Source organism: Protopterus annectens, chromosome 13.part0 (assembly GCF_019279795.1).
Source record: "Protopterus annectens isolate FY-2018-M chromosome 13.part0, PAN1.0, whole genome shotgun sequence".
Taxonomy (NCBI): domain Eukaryota; kingdom Metazoa; phylum Chordata; order Ceratodontiformes; family Protopteridae; genus Protopterus; species Protopterus annectens.
Window position 1 is genome coordinate 225,518,654 of NC_056747.1, and position 20,564 is coordinate 225,539,217.

At 39.1% G+C, this 20,564-nt stretch overlaps 1 protein-coding gene across 1 annotated transcript in view; it reads left to right on the forward strand.

Moving 5' to 3' along the window:
* LOC122787182 (thymic stromal cotransporter homolog) overlaps nt 1-20,564 on the forward strand; it is a 273,770-nt gene that overhangs the window by 56,373 nt on the left and 196,833 nt on the right. Inside the window, exon 2 of the mRNA XM_044053765.1 lies at nt 5,646-5,729. Coding sequence (XP_043909700.1) covers nt 5,646-5,729 — 84 coding nt within the window. The remainder of the gene's footprint in view (nt 1-5,645; nt 5,730-20,564) is intronic.

Sequence of the window (20,564 nt, forward strand, 5' to 3'; positions counted from 1 at the left end):
CTGACTTTTGGTAGAGACCTAACTTGGGTAATCAAGGGTAAATTGCACAACAGTTCAAACCTCAGTCATGAAGTACTGTTCAGATATTTTTATTTTTCATTCATGTCTTCTCTTTAAATAAGTAAATATCATTGAAAGTACTTATAAAAGCAAACAATGACTACATATGTATTTATTTGTTAACAGGTAAGTGAGCAGGCCCCAATAAAACTTTAAATCATTATACCGACCAGGGACAAATGTGCAAATGTAAATAATATTTAATAAATTGCCTGGGTTGCTTATATTAGAGGCTAATTCAGTTACAAATCCAGGCAAGATAAAGGAGCTAGATACTACAGACAACTGTACATAACAACTGATGATGCTCAGATGCAAATGTATACAGCTTCAGCTAGGGATTTAGGCTGAATGCATGTAGCAGATATTATAGCAATAACCCACGCCTGGGTGTGGGTAATGCTGGATTTACCCATGGTTGGCATGGTTTGGTCACGAGGTCGAAGCCTGAGTAGCCAGACAAAGCCAACCATGGGTAAATCCAGCATTACCCACACCCAGAAGTGGGTTATTGCTATTATACAATGACATTATTTAAGAAAAAAATAATTACTTTTCTTAAATAATGGCATTGTATAATGCCGCCTTGCTGCCCTTCCGCAGCTGTCTGGTATTCTGTAGCAGTTCTGATGTACTGTGCATGCGTATGCCTATGCAGTACATCAGAGCTGTGGGCAAAAGCAATGGAGAAAGCAAGATCTCCATTGCTTTTTACTGTTTTGCTATGTTAAATGGGTTTAACATAGCGAGACAGCTTTAAAAAAGCAACAGAGAATCTCCGTTGCTTATTTTAAAGCTGTCTCACTATGTTAAACCCATTTAACATAGCGAGACAGTTTTGAAAAAAGCAACGGAGAAAGCAAGATCTCCATTGCTTTTTACAAACTGTTTTGCTATGTTAAATGGGTTTAACATAGCGAGACAGTTTTAAAATAAGCAACGGAGATCTCCGTTGCTTATTTTAAAGTTGTCTCGCTATGTTTAACCCATTTAACATAGTGAGACAGGTTTAAAACATAAAACAACGGAGAAAGCAAGATCTCCGTTGCTTTTTACACACTGTCTCACTATGTTAAAGGAGTTTAACATATTGAGACAGGTTTAAAAAAAGCAACAGAGAACATAGCGAGACAGTGTTTTAAAAAAGACTTATACTAATGGAAAAAGTCCGGGTGACCGGACCTTTTTCCATTAGTATAAGTCGATTTACAATGTGCACACTGACCAATCAGCGTGCACGTTTTGGAATATTAATGGGGGGGTCATGGTATAATATGTCATTAACACCTCTGAGCTGTGAAATGTCATACTTCTGGCAACCTAAGCACATCCTCATGCTCCAGAGCATTTTCTGAAAAACTAAATTGCAAAGCATAAGCCAGATAAATGTAAATATCTTCTGAACAATAAATTGCTACTATAAAGATAAAAACAGCAATATTATCAATAAAATATCTTCTTCCAGCAATCAGTTTAATCACACCATTACATCAACACTGTAATATGTTGTAATATATAATATATACAAACCAAGATTTATGTATGGTCTATATATTTAATAAACACCTTTTCATATCTTGGAAAGAGAACAGCCTAGATATAATGTATAACACCACTTTTGTTCAGCTATCAGTCAGACCTGAGTTTTCACATGACAGCAAGAAATTCCTTTCTAACTACTAGTTTGTTCAGATATTTCCAGAAATATGAATCATTATGCTTATTTGTATAATTAACAATGTAACTAATACCAAATAATTCTCAAAACATATAACTTAAAGTTCAAATATTAATGACAGTTTTATTCAGCATTATTTAAGCTTTCATTTAATGCTGCTCAATAGTTTATAAGTCACTTAATTTTGGAAAGAATAATTTGCATCTGAAAATATTGCATATCTTCATAATTACTATCAAACTAACAATATTTTCAATATAGTGTATTACACATGAACGGTAGCAATGTGTTTTTCTGCCTCCCACAATGGCATTTCACACCAAGTGTATCAATAAGCTTACATGTAGTTATCTGTAATGAAACTCATGAATATAAATATGCAAATATGAATAACAATTAACAAGTAATTACTAGCATAGTCGGCTTTAGGCACCAGCGAACCCTGCGGTCGTTGGGGGCCCCCCTGTACCTGGGGGGGGCCCTAACCACAGCTGTTACATTGATATTTTGTAACATGTCTGTCAAACAAACAAAACCTAATACAGCAATCTTGTATACTTACTAAACCAGGTGGGCAATAACTTTTATGTCTCTCTCCTTTAAAATTCAAAGATATCGTTGGTTATAGTAACAATATTTTATCAAGTTACAGGGCTTGCAATTCTATTAAATATTTTACCAGTGACATGGTGCTTCTGGCTTAATTAAACCCTGCTGCTGAACATTCCACTAAAACTAAAAACATAGCCAGCATTAGGTACCAGCAATACTCATGACCGTGTGAGAGCCTCGCAAAAGCTGTTGCTGTTTAGGGAAGAATGAGGAGAAAAAATTTATTAATTTCCAGATTATGCTTTTTAACCTGGACATGGCTGTGATATGACATTGCTAGGATAAAGCTGATAATAAAAATGAGGAAGGCAAGCATTAGAGTGATCAGCAGCCCAGAGTGACTGATCTCAGTGTAAACCTAGGATTTTAAGAAGAGCTGATGCTTCCAATCTTCAGGGATGGTTTTCTCTGTCAGGAAGTTTTGGAAATATGGTAAAACACCAGATACTATTACTCTCAACTTCTTTGCTGAAGAATTCATCACAATGCCAAAAATAATGGCAGAATAATTGGGAACATGTTTTAAATATTACTCTAATTCATTTAAAAACTTAATAGAATAACACCAGTTGCATCGATATGCACGTATTGAACTATAATAAGTATAAAACTTTGATGCCCAGATTTACTAACTGTCTTTAATCCTGAATGATTTTTTGGCAAATCAAACTCTTTAAGGGGGAGAGAGCAAAATTATGAGCAAAATCACGGAAGGTCTGTAAAATCAAGGACAATGACAGGTATACATTGCTCATCAGTTAGGTAAATAAAAATGACTTACCCCTGTTGCTATTTGACAACTGCTAAACAGCAATCATTAATCTAGTGTGGCAGTACCAATGTTATGCAGTGCATTGCTATTTGCTGAAATAAGTACACACTTATTATTGCTAGTGTGTGCACACGTGTGTGTATTGATAAAAAATATCTCTTATTTTTATATGTGAACACATCCACTAATGCCAGGACACATACATGATTCTTCTGGGTATCAATAAAAAATGCAGCTAACAAGTAATTATATTTCAAAAGTAAGGCATAAAATACATCACAGATCATTCAAACACTTAGATCTTCTAGGCGTCTGGTGGCCTCCCACTCCTCAGGCTCTATAAATGGAAACAGGAGGCTCCCTTTATCATCTTTGACTATGTGGGGGGGCCTTCAAAAGCTGTTGCTGGTTGGGGAAGAGTGGGGAGAAAACAATTTATTAATTTCGATTACACTCTTTAACCTGAACAGGGCTGTGATATGACCCTGTTAAATGGCCTCTGCTGTCAAACGTACTCATTCTAAAAACAGCCCTGCTCAAGTCTGTGTATACAGAAAGCTACTGTAGGTTATATGTGTGGGGTGAGTATTGTGTGGTTATTACTTCTATAATTTTCTTCGGAGTCAAACCTTAGACGTGTGTACAGGAGGTCATTATAGTTTGTGTTTGGGTTGAAGACACTGTTTCTTTTACTTATCTCATAGGCCTCAGAGGCATACAGAGAAAGTTACTATAGCTTGTGTATGGACACTGTACTGTCTAGAAGCAACGGACATTACTGACATCATTATTTTTTCACTTTTCTCACAATCACACATCAGGCACATATACAAGTGATTGCCTTTGTGGTTAGGGGTGAGGGGTGAAGAGTGAGGAGGCATGCTGTGTATATGCATGTCAGCAGTCACTTGAAATACATGATTGTGGCAATTTGAACCTTGGTTTTCATCCCAATCTAACACCAGACAGATGCATAGGCAGTAACTGTCATTTTTTTTTTTTTTTTTTTTTTTTTTTAAAGGGGGTAGGGAGTCAGGAAGTATTCCCATATAGGACATGTGTATCCTCACAATTGCCTTGTCAGTTTGTTGTGAGGTACTATTTTGTCAGCTTTAAACATTAAGCCTTGGGCATAGCTTATCTCTTTCTTGAAAGAAAAAAAAATAAGACTGAAAGTCTTTTCTTATTCATGATTTTTATTTAGCCCACCACTGAATTTCTTTCTTTAATCATAATTTCTTTTCAAGCTATCATTGGATGAAAACGTAGTGTAAAAAAACTTTTAAATGCACTTCAGAGCATATAGCAAGTTATGGCTTCTTGAAAAAGCTAAAAAAAGTAAGGCAAAATGTGAGACGTAAGAAAAAAAATAATATGCATAGTTTGGGGAGCCACAGATCGGGATAAAACAGAGGGGAAGACTAGAGGTTCTGTGTGTGAGGGTCTGTAGGCCTAGGGTGCCATTTCACTTAAGTCCAGACCTGTACATACAGTTGGTGCAGTGTATCATTGCTGCAACTAAATTCCATTAACTCTAAATGTCCCTTTGTGAGTTGGGCTAACATAGTGTAGTGCATAGGCCTGTTGTAATGAAAGAGCATTGTAGCTACAGGTCAGTCTGTGTGTACTACTCCTAAAAGTTTGCAGCATGAACTAAAAGGTTGCTTAGGAGGGGTGGCAGGGATAGAGTGATAGACTGGAAGTACCAATGAGGCCCCCAACTTGACATTTGCTGGGGGCCCCCAAAATGTTAACAACGGCCCTGATTACTAGCTTCACTACAGGACATCCTAGATTATCAGTCTTAGCATCATTTTGTTACTTACATTTTATCCTTTCTTATGCTGCCTATTATTAATTAGTAAGATACTTAATTTAGGAAAGCAGACATACAAATGTCAAGATGCCATAAAGAAGCTATTGGTGTTAAATGGAAGTATACAACAAAGGTGCTCTAGGCATAAATGAGGTATAGTATCAGAAGAATGCAACATGTAAATGCACCAACAGAAAGAAGTAAACAGTTTGAAATGCTTGAACAAAAAAAAGAACATGATAATGTTACAATTCATGTATTACAATGTGCTGTAGTATATCTGGTACTTAAGCAAAATAGATAAAAGTGATAAGGTGAGTTCAGGGTGAGAATGACCTTATGGCGAATGGAACACTGGTTAATGAAATGAAATATGCTTTAGTAAAGTGCAGATGAAGAGTCCATGCTGTTACCTGTGTCACCCCCATATCCTGAGAAATATGCAGCATATGATGTTAATATATTTTCATTTAATAATCTCTTAACCAGGTAAGAGAGTAAACCAAAAAGATTATTTTTCAGCCATGACCCAGAAAGCCAACAAATACATTTAAGTATGCATTATTATGTTATATTATATTATATTATATTATATTATATTATATTATATCTTATAGTCTAATTAAAATGGTCACTAGATAGCATCCAAACTTAACGACCACTAATCGCAGTGACATGTACCTGGCTAATTCACTTTTTTGTTGCAGCTCGAGGTGTTATGATGTTTTCTTGTGTTCCGTTGCCAACCATGAGATCACAGCTTTCTAAGGTCACAGATGAAGCCTCTTATGGTAAGAGAAATTGTAAATAACTTTATCCCTAAAAATTCAGTTGTGGTGATAGTGCATACTTTTCTATGTGGGCATATTCAACTATGTATGACACACAGGCTGCTTCAAAAGAAATATCACAATACAGACCAATTTGCATTAACAGGTGTTAGTTATACAATCAGCAGAACAGACTGTCTAATACAAAGAATAACATATGACTTGCAGATTGCAACCACATGGTTATCCTTTCATGATTTTGCCACGTGATTTGAATGGTCTTGAAAACTAAAGTTGGTGGTTATCCAATCACTTAACAGCAGCAAAATAATAAACTCCTGGAGTAAAAAAATAAACAGAAATGATAAAATTAAAGTGTGTAGATTTTTCAACTTCTGTAATAAAACTCTGTTGTATCAGTGAAAAACTTATCCAGTGAGACAGATCCCGTTGTTGTTGGTGCTAAGAAATACAAAGCATACCTGTCATAATGAATTCCCACTGAAAACAAAAGTAGAAAAGTGAATGTCACTTTTTAATTTTGTAATTCCATTATGTTACAGTGTCATGCCTACAAATATTAGAATTTATAGCAGTTTGCTTGTCACAGGCAAGCCAAAACAGTATAACAAGGCAATTACAGACAGCTGTGTGTGTATGTATGCATGTATGTACAACAGTATGTATAAAAAATGTTTTATTCTATAGATATACCCTGGGATTCAGTAAACTATTCTCGCAGAGCCTACACAGAATTTACATGTTATTGTGACTGTGTACGGTGCATGGTAGAGCACAATGCATATTAATGAGGCAATGAGCACCTAAGCTGTGTTTCGTGTGTAAGTGAATGAGGATATCAATTCCATGTAAAATAGATCACCTATGGTCCGCAGATTCGAGTGGAATGCCACAATGAGCACCAGGGCTTCACAAATAGTTGTAAATCTGTTAGTGCAACATTACCTTCACAAAGGCCAACATAATCTAGCTACTAAGTGTAACTGTGTTACTAAGTGCGATTTTTATGTGAAATTATTTTACCAAGTGAAACTTTCTTACTATGCATCATTTTTTTTGTGAAACTGCTTAACTGATTACTTATGTAGTGTACTATTGCATTTTTGCGATTCTGTGTAGAGCTTTTCTCCAAGGGCCTCTGCTGAAATTGGGCTACTAGCCCAGTCGGACTTACCCAGTAAACAAATTTAAATTAATTAATTAATTAATTAATTAATTAATTAATTAAATAATGCAGGACATTTAACCAGAAATAGAGACATATTTGCCATAAATGTTCCATAGACGTGATAGAATGAAACTCAAACATACCTATTATCCTCTTTGAGCAGGATATGGGAACAAAGGCATGCATAATGGGGGGACAAAGGCCCCAAAATAGGGACAGATATTTAATACTGCACTTCCAAACTTAGAAAGTTGATCAAATAAATATTTTGTACATTAGCATGAACTGTCTAAAAAGCATGAAGTTTGAAACTCAAATGTCACTCATCACTTTCTGACTTCAGTCAGCAATGACATGCCAATGATTTGCCAGAAAATGCACATGTTATGAGGAAAAGATCGCAAATAGACAAAAACTGGACATTCTGCACAAATCTGGAGAGGTATGCACTCAAACGTATGTAATATTGAATCACATCAGTCCAGAGAACATCCCAGTGATATGGCAGAAAGCCACATATTTGATAAGGAAAACATCTTGACATCCTGGGAATATCTGTATGGTTAAGAGGTGTGAATGTGAAATATATAGTCCAAACACAGTACAGGACAGTGTCCCTACAGTGCAGATTATTGGGATATCCTATTCCTTGCATTATGTACTAAAGTTATGCTAATTATCTGTAACAGGACATAGGCTGCCATGTAAAATGATCACTCAGGGGAAGTGTGTGTATTGAATAGGGACACATAGATGAGTTGTAGGAATGAACACAGTGAAAGAGAACAAGTGAAATTCCCTCATGTATGGCAGAGGAAGTCATGTCAATGAAAGATGGTTGTAGCAGCAACACCAATTACATATCTGTATGGTACAGTATGGACTTTACAGTGAAAATGTGTTGTCTGTGACTGCACACAAGGTGACATAACAATGGGGAGGATGTCTGTGCGAGATAAGCATTCTTACATGAATAATGCAGAGGACGTCTATCAGGGATCTGACATACAGTTGGGGTAGAGTGCATATTGTGAAGCTGTGCAAACTAATATGCCTGAATATGAGTGTAATCTCAGCAGAGGTCTCCAGCGAGGTGGCCACAGGTAAAGTATCATGGAAAACATAACAAGAACCAACTACAAACATGGACAATATCAGAATAATACCACCACTAATCCCATGCCTCTGATATAACATATGTGATGTGGAGTGATAACAGGTGAGCCTGTACACACACACACACACACACACACACACACACACACACACACACACACACACACACACTTGAATGACTATTATGATATACTCCCACTTTATGATGGTAACCATGCATGCTGTCCTGGCACTGTACTATCTGCAGGAGGTGTTAGGAGGGACACTACTATACCTGTATGTGACAATATGAGCAAGATAGGCTAGCTGCCTTGTGTCCATGACAGAAATATATATGGCATGATCCACACTGTCATGAATGATATGCATACCATTAATGTTGTAAAATACATTTGTATGTTGTGTGTGCATAAGCAGAACAGATAGCACACGTGCATCTGGTGTAATAACTTGATTCATGTTCTGCGCCATTAGACAGTCATGTATATTCCACAGAAAAAATACCTAGCTATGACCAACAAGCTGTGTGACAGTGCACTGTGACAAAGGTGGTACACTTCAGTTACACATCACTGGAAGATGTGTAGGGAGGTACATGAAGAAGGGTGCCTTGTACATGGTGATTGTGATGAAGGCTGGGAACCATGACAGTATTATGGCCTCTGATGTGCATGTCCTTTACATACTCAGTACTTGTGTTACATTCAAGGGAGTAGCCAGCACTGTGACCACATGCTGGTGGATGCACCACTTAGCATCTACCCCAGGACATACCTATTGGCCTGATTATACTTGGTGGTATGTTTGTTTCCTGATTCAACAAATCCCTCCATATTTGTTGTGAGTGCAGGTGTTGTCATTGCTGTGGCAGCAATACTGCCTGTATTATACTAATATCACAGTTAGAGTCAATGATGGTCTACAATCTGTAGTCCTTCAGGCAGCTGTTTGGACAAAGCATGCATATGTTATCTGTGATGTCCATCACTTAACTAATGGGCAGGAAAGGGCCTAGCAAACACCCTTGATGTACCAACCTGATCACTGGACCTGAGACATTGGTCATGTCACACATTTCAACATAGTGAGATGCCACATATGCCATATGCTGGCCTACCCATTTGGTGATGTAGCTGTTTATGGTCACATATGACAGTGTTGCTTTAATACTACAGTGTGAATTTGTGTCAAATGCCTTGACCTGGTCAATTTTCACATGGTGATACTGTTGTTATCATGCATGCTTTTGATGACGTCATTGAGAACATCTATCGGATGTAATGGACTTGATGTAACCTTAACAACTCACACAGGTCTGTTGCACTCACCTGGTATATTACTAGTGCACATCTAGAAGAGGTCCATAATGACATGCTGGTCTACCTCACAGTCAAGGAGAGTCAGGATGTCTCTATACATGCATGCATCAGGTACTGTACTCCCAACTCAAGTGGATGAATGTTGATGTACACCCTTGTATGAGAACATAGGTCATGTAGAGGGTGTGTTGAGTTGTGTATTCAACCATATCAGGAAGGTGTATGTGCTGAGTCATGCCACAGGTGATCTGCAATGTTGTCACAGCCCATTGATTCCATGTGATAGGCCTGGATGAAGGTAAGGGAGTGCATACTGCCTATTGTGATCTGGCCTAGGGTTTTGATACAATCCCCAATGCAGGTATCATTGAGACAACCTCCAAGCCTTGAAGTGACCCTTATATCAGTTGATGTGTAATCAGTTAGCTCACTGACAGAACACATCATGTAAAAGTTGGTGAATCAGCTTGTACCAGTACAGCTGTCACCACTGGCAAACCCCAGACAGCTGTGCTTATCCCTTCACTGCTTTAACTCTATTTCTCAACAGTTCAGGCTAAAGTATATGGCCTTTGGCTTGCCAAATTGCCAATTCTTGTATATTGTGTGCAACAGATTCCACCAATGGTGATAACATAGTACAGGAGGATCTAACACACACAACCGGATGGTGAGAAAGGCACACGATCTACAAATAAATGCAGAAATGTGTGTCTGTAATGTTTTCCATCTAAAAAGTGGAATTCCGTGTTAATCATAATATTGACAACAGTCCTGCTATGCAGAAACCCAGTGATGCAAGCAATGGGAACACACGTAGATAGTAATCTGAACTTTGACTACCAAGTGTCCACACTGGTATTGAAAATCTGTGTTGTGCACATCTTAAGTTGCACCATCATACTGAGATCTTAGGATTGTATGACAGCACGGTAGTCAAACCTCTTCACAACACTAATAGAGTATAATGCTCTTTGCTACATGTACCTCACCAGACACATGTAGCAGCTGGAGAGACCACAGGGCTTTCTAAGCAAGGTAACACATGGCCTAAAAACCATGCCATGAAGTCTATGGATACATTAAAAGCCATGTCACTGTAATCCTTAATGTATAGGATGAGCTAACTTCTGCCTATCCTCCGGGCCAGTCTCTGACCCTGCCCTTGTGTAAGTATTGCATATCCAAAAATCTGATATAGCTAATAACATCAGTAGTATCTGTTGAGGAGAAGATAAGTGTCCCACATGCTGGTGTAAAATGCTCCCTGTAATGTGAAGCAACAGCTAACACACACACACAGACACACACACACACACACACACACACACACACACACACACACACACACACACACACACACACACACACACAGCCCTAGTTGACTGCAGTGAGAATAAACCTAAGTACACAGACTACAAAACACAGTACTTTATGAAAGCACCATAGCACAAGTCTGATTTATGCAGGCGTGCAGGTGAACTTATAGTAGATGACATCAGTAGACCATGTGGGAGACAAGAGGTTGGGAGGCCTGTATGAAATCTATGTGTAGGCATGTGCAAGTATCAAAATACTGTTATTCCATGGCATTGGAGCAGTAAAAATGGGATGCACATCACTGCTCTTCTGTATAGATACACACACACCATGTTGAGTGGAATGAGAACAGAACCCCTACCTAAGTACACAGACTATACAACATAGTACTTAACGCAAGCACTGTGGCACAAGACTGATTTATACAGGAGTGTAGGTGAATTTATAGTAGATGACATCAGGAGACCGTGTCGGAGACAAGAGATTGGGAGGCCTTTATGAAATGGACATGTAGGTTTGTGCAAGTATCAACATACTGGAAATCCATGATATTTGGAGAAGTAACTGTATACATGTCTCTGTTCTGGTGTCCACACACACACACACACACACACACACACACACACACACACACACACACACACACGCACACACGCACACACACACGCACACACGCACACACACAAACATACACACACAGTGTCAACTGCAGTGAGAACAGAACCCTTATCTAAGTACACAGACTACAGAGCACAGTACTTAACACAAGCACCACAGCACAAGTCTGATTAATACAGGAGTGTAGGTGAACTTATAGTAGATAACATCAGCAGGCCATATCAGAGACAAGAGGTTGGGAGGCCTGTATGAAGCTGATGTGTAGGCATGTGCAAGTATCAAAATACTGGCAATTAATGGCATTGGAGAAATAACTGTAGGATACACACATCTGCTTTCTAGGCACATGCTCACGTGTGCACACACACACACACACACACACACACACACACACACACACACACACACACACACACACACAGTTGACTGCAGTGAGAACAGAACCCTTACCTATCTAAGTACACAGACTGCAGAACACAGTACATTATGCAAGTGCCACAGCACAAATCTCATTTATACAGCAGTCTATGTGGAGGACAACAGGTTGTGAGGCCTGCATTGGCACATAACTTCATAGGTTCATATGGGGATACTAGCCTAATAGCACTAGGATATTTAGAAGCCTAGCTGTGTAGAAACACAAGTACCCTAACTAAGCATAGTTGGATGGTCATTTTTAGCAGATCGTTTGTGAGCATCACCAACTGACCCTGTCCATGAGGGACATAGGTGCCAGCCCAGAGGTGACTTTACAAACACCCAACCAGTACTCAAGGTTGTGCTTGAACAGGTTAATTGAGGAGCAATGCTTCACATACAGTGGGAGCCTATTACAGAGGAATGCAAATTGTTGTGGGATATATCTGTCTCTGCAGCACGCTCTGTTTATGTCCCAGCCTAGGTTGAGATACCTGGGGAAAATTATTCTTGTCCCATTTGAATTGCAGATGTACATCATTTCCAGAATGGCAAGATCTGAGGCTGCTCTGCAGGGCAGCCATAGGTCACCTCTCAGTAGCCTGCATGATACCGAATACAGTAACAGGTATGTCAGTCTTTCCATATATGTCATGTTTGGAGGCCTGGTCATCTCCCAGACACAACCCTGTGTTTTCTCTAATTGCTGTATCTGTCTGGTGAGGTAAAGACAGATGTCAGCATTGTACTCCATTATTGGTGTGATAAGAGTAGAATACAGCAGAGGTATGACTGACTACCCTGGTCTTGGATGTGATGTCCATATGTATGATGTGCACAATGCATATTGTGTGTCACCACTATGGGCACATAGTGATGAAAGTGTAGATTGCTATCAACATGTATTCCCAAGTCTCACAGCATTGTTTGAGCTTAGGGGAGTGCTATGTATATCATAATTAGCAGGGGTACTTGATTGACAAAGGGGACAATGACTCACTATATGCTTTAAGGTTCTGTCTGTGAGTTTGGCATCAATCACTAGTCTGTGTCAGCCCCTAGTGTAATATATTACCATCAGTGGAAGACAATATATGAGCACATCCAGTTAGTAGTCATCTGCAAACTTGGTAAACCACAGGCTATCTACTGTTGCCTGGGCTTCACAGTAGAATTTTCCAAAAAGTTGAGGGCCCAGCACAGATTCTTGTGGTATTCCACTGGTGAGTGGGCTAGTGGTGGAGGTGCAGTCCCCAACTTTGAGTGTGTGTTCTGTAATTGAGCCAGTTGGCTATCCATCTAGTACTGTATAGCCTAATTCCCAGATGGGAGATCTTCACTATGAGACATGAATGGGGGGTTGTGTCAAAAGCCTTGGATAACTCCACACAGGTGGTATGTCCTGATATCCCTCATCCAGGTCTGTAGAGTCAGTATTCAAGAAGTCCACAAGGGTCGATAAGTAAGATCTACCCGTGACAAAACCAAAATGGGTAGAATCAAGTGTGTTGAAGGTCACCTATGTCCCTGTGGATATGATCCATGCTGATTCCTGCACTAGCTTTGCAGATAAGGCTTTTTAGGTGTATGGGTCAATAGTTGTAGTTCTGCATGTTACCAGATTAGTACCGAGTCAATGGAATGCACTTGCTGCTTAACTGACTCTGTGGCAGCACATGTTAATGCAGTGATATATTCCTTTTTGGGGCAAGATGTTACTGGGTTCAAATACAGCTGTATCTAATAATTTTTACTTTCACATTACTGTTGCTGTACATTGGTGGGGAAGATAGGACAGTGGTGAAATGGGGAGCAAGCAGAGGAAGAACAAAGGGAAAGCAGGGCAGGAATGTACAGAAGGGAGGTAGGGAAAAACCATAGCTAGCCATTTCTTTAACAGTGTAAAGTGAACATATGTGCAAAATATTAACCACATGTGTACTGTCACCTCCAGAGAGACGGGTGACCACAAAGCAATCATATTGCATAACTAGTTAGATCAAATCAAGTGTATCAAGAAGACATATCTGTGAAATGGAAACCTATGTATGGGATGATTTTGCTTTGAGGGACAGGTGCCCATTTTTTTTTGAGAGAGAGAGAGAGGACTGTTGGGGAAGGGACGTAGGTATGTCTGGGTCAGGTAAGTAGGCCAGGTGAGGAAGCAATTGCAGATAGACAAGACAAACAAGACAAGTGACAAGGATAGTGATGGACACAAAAGGTTGGGGGAGCAGCATGACTGGGGTGAGGGTGGAGACATCCAGAATCCATGATTGTCAAACTGGGTGACAGTGAGAATTGAGTCCTCACCCACTGGATTGTCATCACTGTCACCTCAATCTGCCACTGGCTGGAGCACTTGATGTCTCCTTCTCCTCCTCCTGGTACTACATGAAATGAGGGAGAGCAGCCTCACCAGCCAGCGTAGGTATGCACCATCCCTGGAAACTCAGTGTGGGTGATAAACATACCAAGTCTGTCACTGCTCTCAGATGGAACCACTGGACTATCCTCCGGGGCAGGGCTACCTGAGTGGGCAGGTATTGCAGGAGCAGCAAAGGTGGTTCTGCCAGGTTGGCTGCCAGATGTGTTGGGCAATGGTGCTGGAGTCAGTGGAAGGGAAGGCAGGTGGATCCTGTTGGGCAGACCTGCCCCACTGTGCTGTGGAGCATTTTGTGATGTGGTACACATGGATAGTACACAGGGATATTATGGAAACATTCTGATGACATGTAATAAAAATAGAACAAAGAATAATAAAATAAAATAAAATGAAAAAAGAGAGATAAGGGCGGGGGTAAGAGAAAAAAAGGAGATAAGATTAGTACCTTCATATGTGATATATGATGCATTAATACAATTAATTGACTCTATTACCTTAATTGTTACTCTTAAGAATACCATCTCTTAAAAGTTAACTTTTACTTTTAAGACTCCCAGCTCCTAACAGATGCACACTATACTACAGATTGCAGAAAGTACTCCTTGACATGTGCCTATATTAAACATATGCGTGTTCCAATTTTACAGATCACAGTTTACAGCAGGGTATGTGTGCCACTGGTATAGAGCTTTTACTTTAAACCTCTAAGTAAAATTGAAGAATTAATAGTATTCTATAGTTGGAAGTGTGGTACTTGAACCTACAATCTCTGACTAAAGTCTAAGACTGTGCTGTTGGTTTGTGCTACAGACTAATGCATGCATACTTGCTCTTATAGTTGAGATATGCATGCTCAGTTTGATACAACTGTATAAAATACCACAAAAGCTATCTTTAACTTTTAATGCAACAGTAACACTACTCTTCTGCTACATACATACCAAATGCTTCCCTCATCCTCCCCAAACTAGCCCCATGGGTTCTTAGACTGACCTCCCAGTCCAAGACAGCTGTGGAAAAAACAGAATACCATTATGAATACCACTCTTGCTCATACTCAGCTTTTAAGTCTTACAAGTATTCTCTGTAGTTGATACTTACACATCTGTAGGATGTCTGCAGTCCTAAATTCCTCAATCCAAGCATCAAGGGTATCCCTCTTCCTCCACAGTAGGTCATTATAGTGATTCCTACATTGGTCACCAGTGCACGTGATACTGGTGACACTGAATACAACCCATGTCAACCTATCCCAAGCTTCCAGTTTATACTGGGAGCCAGAATAGTCCCCCTTGCAACAGCCTAGCACTGTGGCTTTTAACTAGTAGTCCAATAAAAATCTTGGACTCCTGGACACCCCATCTCTTTGCCCTAAATTTTACACCTTCTCCAGAAATGCCTGCCATGTCTACCATGGATCAAGAGCAATGGAGAGTGATGGTTTCCCACCAGTTCCTGTTACTGTACTCACTGGGAGTCTGCACACTGTTTGAAAATGTTGCGCTCCACACACCATTGTGCAAACACAGTGCTCAGCAGTGTGTGATGGTAAGTGGAGTGCAACAATGGCAAGCAAAGCAATTTCCAGGTTATTGGATGTACAGGCAGTTGTGTATGTGTGTTAGACAAACCTGAAGGCCATGGCAGTCCAGATAGCAGAAATATACTTACAGGAATATAGTACATAGCATACTCACAGTCATATATTTGATAGTAAATGTGATAATACATAGATAAATAAATACGTAACTGACACAATACTAGTGCCTCAGCCATCATACATATAATTAATATCAGCTACACTGTGTCAAGTGTTATAAGTGAGAGTGACTATAATGGGAAGTGGAACAACAATAAAAATGTATGCAATATGCTGTATTTGAACCCAGGCCATGTGTATGGCAGTTCTACACTTACACCTGTTGCCACAAGAAGATTGAGAAAAAACATTTGTCCATGCTGCAGTTTGTTGCTATAAACTGCAGTGTCTCAACAGCAAAACAAAGGTTGCACACCCTGTACTAGAACTCAGGACCAGCTGTACTCCAGCGCTACACTTAACACCTGCTGCCAGAGGATTAGTTACATGACATTTCCTATGTTACTAATCATTCTTAAGGTCTCGCTATTAACTGCAGCACAATGTTGCTTATCAGGTTTGCACAATGCCCAATAGTATTAATTGAATGAATCCGGTTTCTATTTTCAGCTGTCTGCGTCCTGTCTGCTTCCTGGGTGGATCAGTTGCCGAGTTTGCACACTGCTGTGCTTCACACAAATGACATAAGCACAGCCAAACCCAAATTCATTTTTCTCCATTTCCAGTGTTTGAGCTATACAGCGCATTGCACAAACACTGGTTAATTAAAAAAAAAAAAAAGAGAAAGAAAGGGGAAAGTTAGTTGAAATGAGGAAAAGCAATCTATGACATACACAATAGAAAATTTTATTACACATGAGATATTCCTTCAGGGGTCTGGATTTGAACTCACTCCAATGCACCTTCAGAATGCAGGATAGGTGCCTTATCCCACTTTACCACACAAACAGCTTTGCAGCAAGGAACTTAACTCAGTATGCACGAAACCAACTACAACAGCATCTACAGTGATAAACCATGCAAATGTTATTTGTACATGTATTAGATATGGATGTAGTGCACCAAGTGATCACAAAACCTGTCATGATTATTGCTTGCAATATACAGCTCTGTTTTACATGTCTGTGTTTGTTGGCCATTCTTCATTTATCTGAGTAGTACTCTGAGACATTGAGTGCATACTCCATTCTATATCATTGGCCTTAAGATGTGTGAGGATATTAAGTGGAAATAATATCATATGCAGTTGCCAACAAATGAAGGGCAAGTTGGATGTTAAGGAACACAACCTGTGACTTGTGTGCTGCTTACTGACATTTCCAACCTTACATCTAACACTTTGTAGCTCTAACTTGACACAGCCAGTGGATGTAAGGCAGCCTACAGTACTGCTGTGTTTTACTTCACCCAACCACTAATCAGTCACACTTGCAATCCATTAAAAACAAACACTGAGGGAGAGCCTGCACTATGTTTACATCTCCTACTGGATTCAACTTTTTCAGATTCAGTAATTCTAATGAGTTCACACCTCATTTGCATCTTCAGTGTGCTAGCAGCCCTGAATCTACACCATAGAAAGGTAACCATGTAGCTAGGCAAACTGAGGATGGTGACATTTGTTTATGTTGCAAAGGCTGCATATAATGCTATTTCTTCAGGATATATCTGTACAGAGAAGTACTACACTTAGAAGGTATGCTTCCATTTGGTCAGCTACATACTGCATATGCTGGAATGTATTTAAGAAATATCTAAAGCATAGGCTTTTACACTTTTATCTGTATGCATTAGTTAGAAGTGTACTGATGGCATAGGCATGTTTGCAAAGCCATTGCAGAGGTATACATGACTGCCAATACACAAAAATGAAATGCTGTGTGATAAGTATGGACAAATGTTTCAGGGACAGTTCCTTTGATAGAACTTTTATCATTTCAAAGATGGTTTGTTAACAAACTGTGTCATTGTCCTGTTCTGTTGTGGGGAAGCATATGTGCTTCACTGTTATGGTACAAACAAGGACAGACTGTTGTTTTGTGTGGGGGGGTAAAGGTGAGTCACTGTTATGGGACAAACAAGTTTATGTTACTCTATTTGTGTGATACAAGGATATGTCACTCATTCCTGTTATTACACAATACACTCCAGGTTCAGGACTTACATTGTAAATGTAGCAGTTGATATGGTTCTGTCCATGTAAACTCCTTTCCATGGCTGTATTCCACGGTTTGGAATACACAGAACAAATCAGCACAGAGTCTACATGAATGTTTTGTAGCTACTGAATAGCTCTAACATGGTGGATTGATTGATTAGCAAGCAATTTAACTACTTATGCTGTAATTTGCATACTTTTGTGTTTACCTGGTTTGCGCAGGGATATGGTCCTCTACTGAATCTAAAACTTTCTGCAACTGTGTGAAAAATGGAGAAAAATGACCATGTAGGTTTTATTGAACCCCCTGACAGCATACATGCTTAATTAATTAAATTTCCAATGAAAAGTTATAACATGCTTGACCTAATATTAACCAATAGTAAGTAAACTAACCAGAACCCCCCCTTTATTTCATACTGACTGAGAATTCTGATCATGTTACTGTCAAACATGCAATTATCTTATCACCAAATCATAAAGTAGAAACACAATGTGCCTTTTTTATTTATTTAAGGCTGATTATTCTGCTGTTTTAGAGTATTTGAAATAATACATGGGAATAATAAAAAGTTTTAATCACCTATTAAAGCTACATGGAAAATGTCTCCTGCATCTTGTCCTATAGATACCATATTACTTTGAGATAGGTCTGTAAACAATTTAGATACTAACAGATGGCAATGAATTCTCTTCATAAGCAGAGACACAGAGCTTGATGGTGCGCGCACACACACACACACACACACACACACACACACACACACACACACACACACACACACACACACAGGTCTATGAATTTCACACTATGCATACTTGTCAGTGGTAGCATTCCACAACAGTACTACAGCACCTGAGGTGTGTACTGTCAGTATACAATGGTGCACAGATGCAGTGTGCCATCCTGACATACAAGGCAAGAGGACAATGGCAAGAAGATGGGTAAAATGTGATCCTGTATAGATCCCTACCATAACAGCAGACACCCTGCAGCACACGTTCACAAACACCATGTTGGTAATAACCCTTCAAAATAAGTACATAATGTCAGATATGGAGCATGCATGACACAGGCAGGTATTTAAAAACTATTTATCTTATGAAATAATGCATAAATTATGTTATAAAACTAATAAATAAAACAATAAAAAATCAAGTATGTACAAATTATTTTCACAAGATAGATATATACAAGTATAGCAAAGAGTCTGGCCTGTCCGACATCTTCCGGGAGCGAGTGCTTGCCAGTATCCTCCTAAATCACTGTGTGGATAAAGCACCAGACTGCATGCCATCCTGTGCTAAAATAGGTTCTGACTTCAGTGGCAGCAGAACATGAGGCAGGATGCAAGCATTACTTGATGTGTAAGTGTAGACACTGATATGTATTGACTGTCTACTGGCAATGAGGCTGCCAGGCATATTTTTAGACACGTCCATAATAATATTGCCCTAGATGGTGTAGTCCCACCTGAACTCACAGAAACCTGCCACCAACCTACATTGGAACACCCCATGACATCAGATAAGTCTCAGAGATCCTATGTCAGAGATCACACCAGCCGTCTAATGTCATGCTGTCCTGCAATGAGCCTACTAGAAGTTCATAAATTCAGCCCAAATGCCCTAGAAGAGGCCAAACAAATCATTGTACATCCATAATGATTTTCTATATAGTGTTTTATGGAGAAGGAATACTTTCTTATCTTAATCTTGCTCTGGTTCCAATAAATGTTTTACCTGCCTGCATCTTAGTTTATTGATTTTACTCATGTAAATTATGTTTTGTGATAAAACACTTTAATAAACTTGAATTTGAAGTATAAATATGCTATGTGATAAATATAATGAATAAATAAACCAGATCATAGCATCAAATGCTATAATTATCACTAGAATTAAAATGACTGACATTTGAAAAGACTACATGAAAAAGGGCATCTTTAAAGGCCCTCCCAAACATCTTCACTCATCGCTCAGACCTTAACAGGCAAGGCAGTGAATTCCATATATATGATGATGAACAAGAAAAAGAATTATGACCAAAGCACTCAGATGGTATCTGAAAGTCATAATCAGCCCCTTACCCACTGAACATTGAGCTGTAGATGTCTGTAGGGTACCACCAACACCTTAATGTAAGGCAAGGTATATTAATAGAGCAATCTTTTATTAAGCACTATAAGCCAGTAAAGTTTATGCAACACTGATGTGTACCTTGTAACAAATATACTGCAAAAGTGCGTACTACCTGAAGGTGGTCTAGGTCACAACTAATAGGCCTAAAGTAAAGGAGACTGCAGAAATCAAACCTTGAACAACTGGAGATGTTGCAAAATGTGTCCTCTTTTATTTAGCCTAAATAAACACCGATATTTCTTTCGTCAGTGATAATATCAAGGACTATACTTAACCTATATACTTGTGGCACAAATTCCAGTCTAGTTCATCTATAAATCACAACAGGCAAAGAGTAGAAGCAGCAAAGATCCTAACAGTTGTGTGTGGTCATAGCTTCAGTTTAGCATGATTTGACCTTTTGAAAGCTACTCTTTTTTCAAGGTACAGATGGTATGAAGAATGTCTTCTTATATCTAGATCAAACACTCATTTGTTTGGGGAGTAGATGCAAAGTGAGGTGTTACCTGAATAACATTGAGAACTCAGCTCGGCACTCTTGAGGTGCCATCCTTCAGATGAGATATTGGCATAAGGATCCATCTTTCTGAG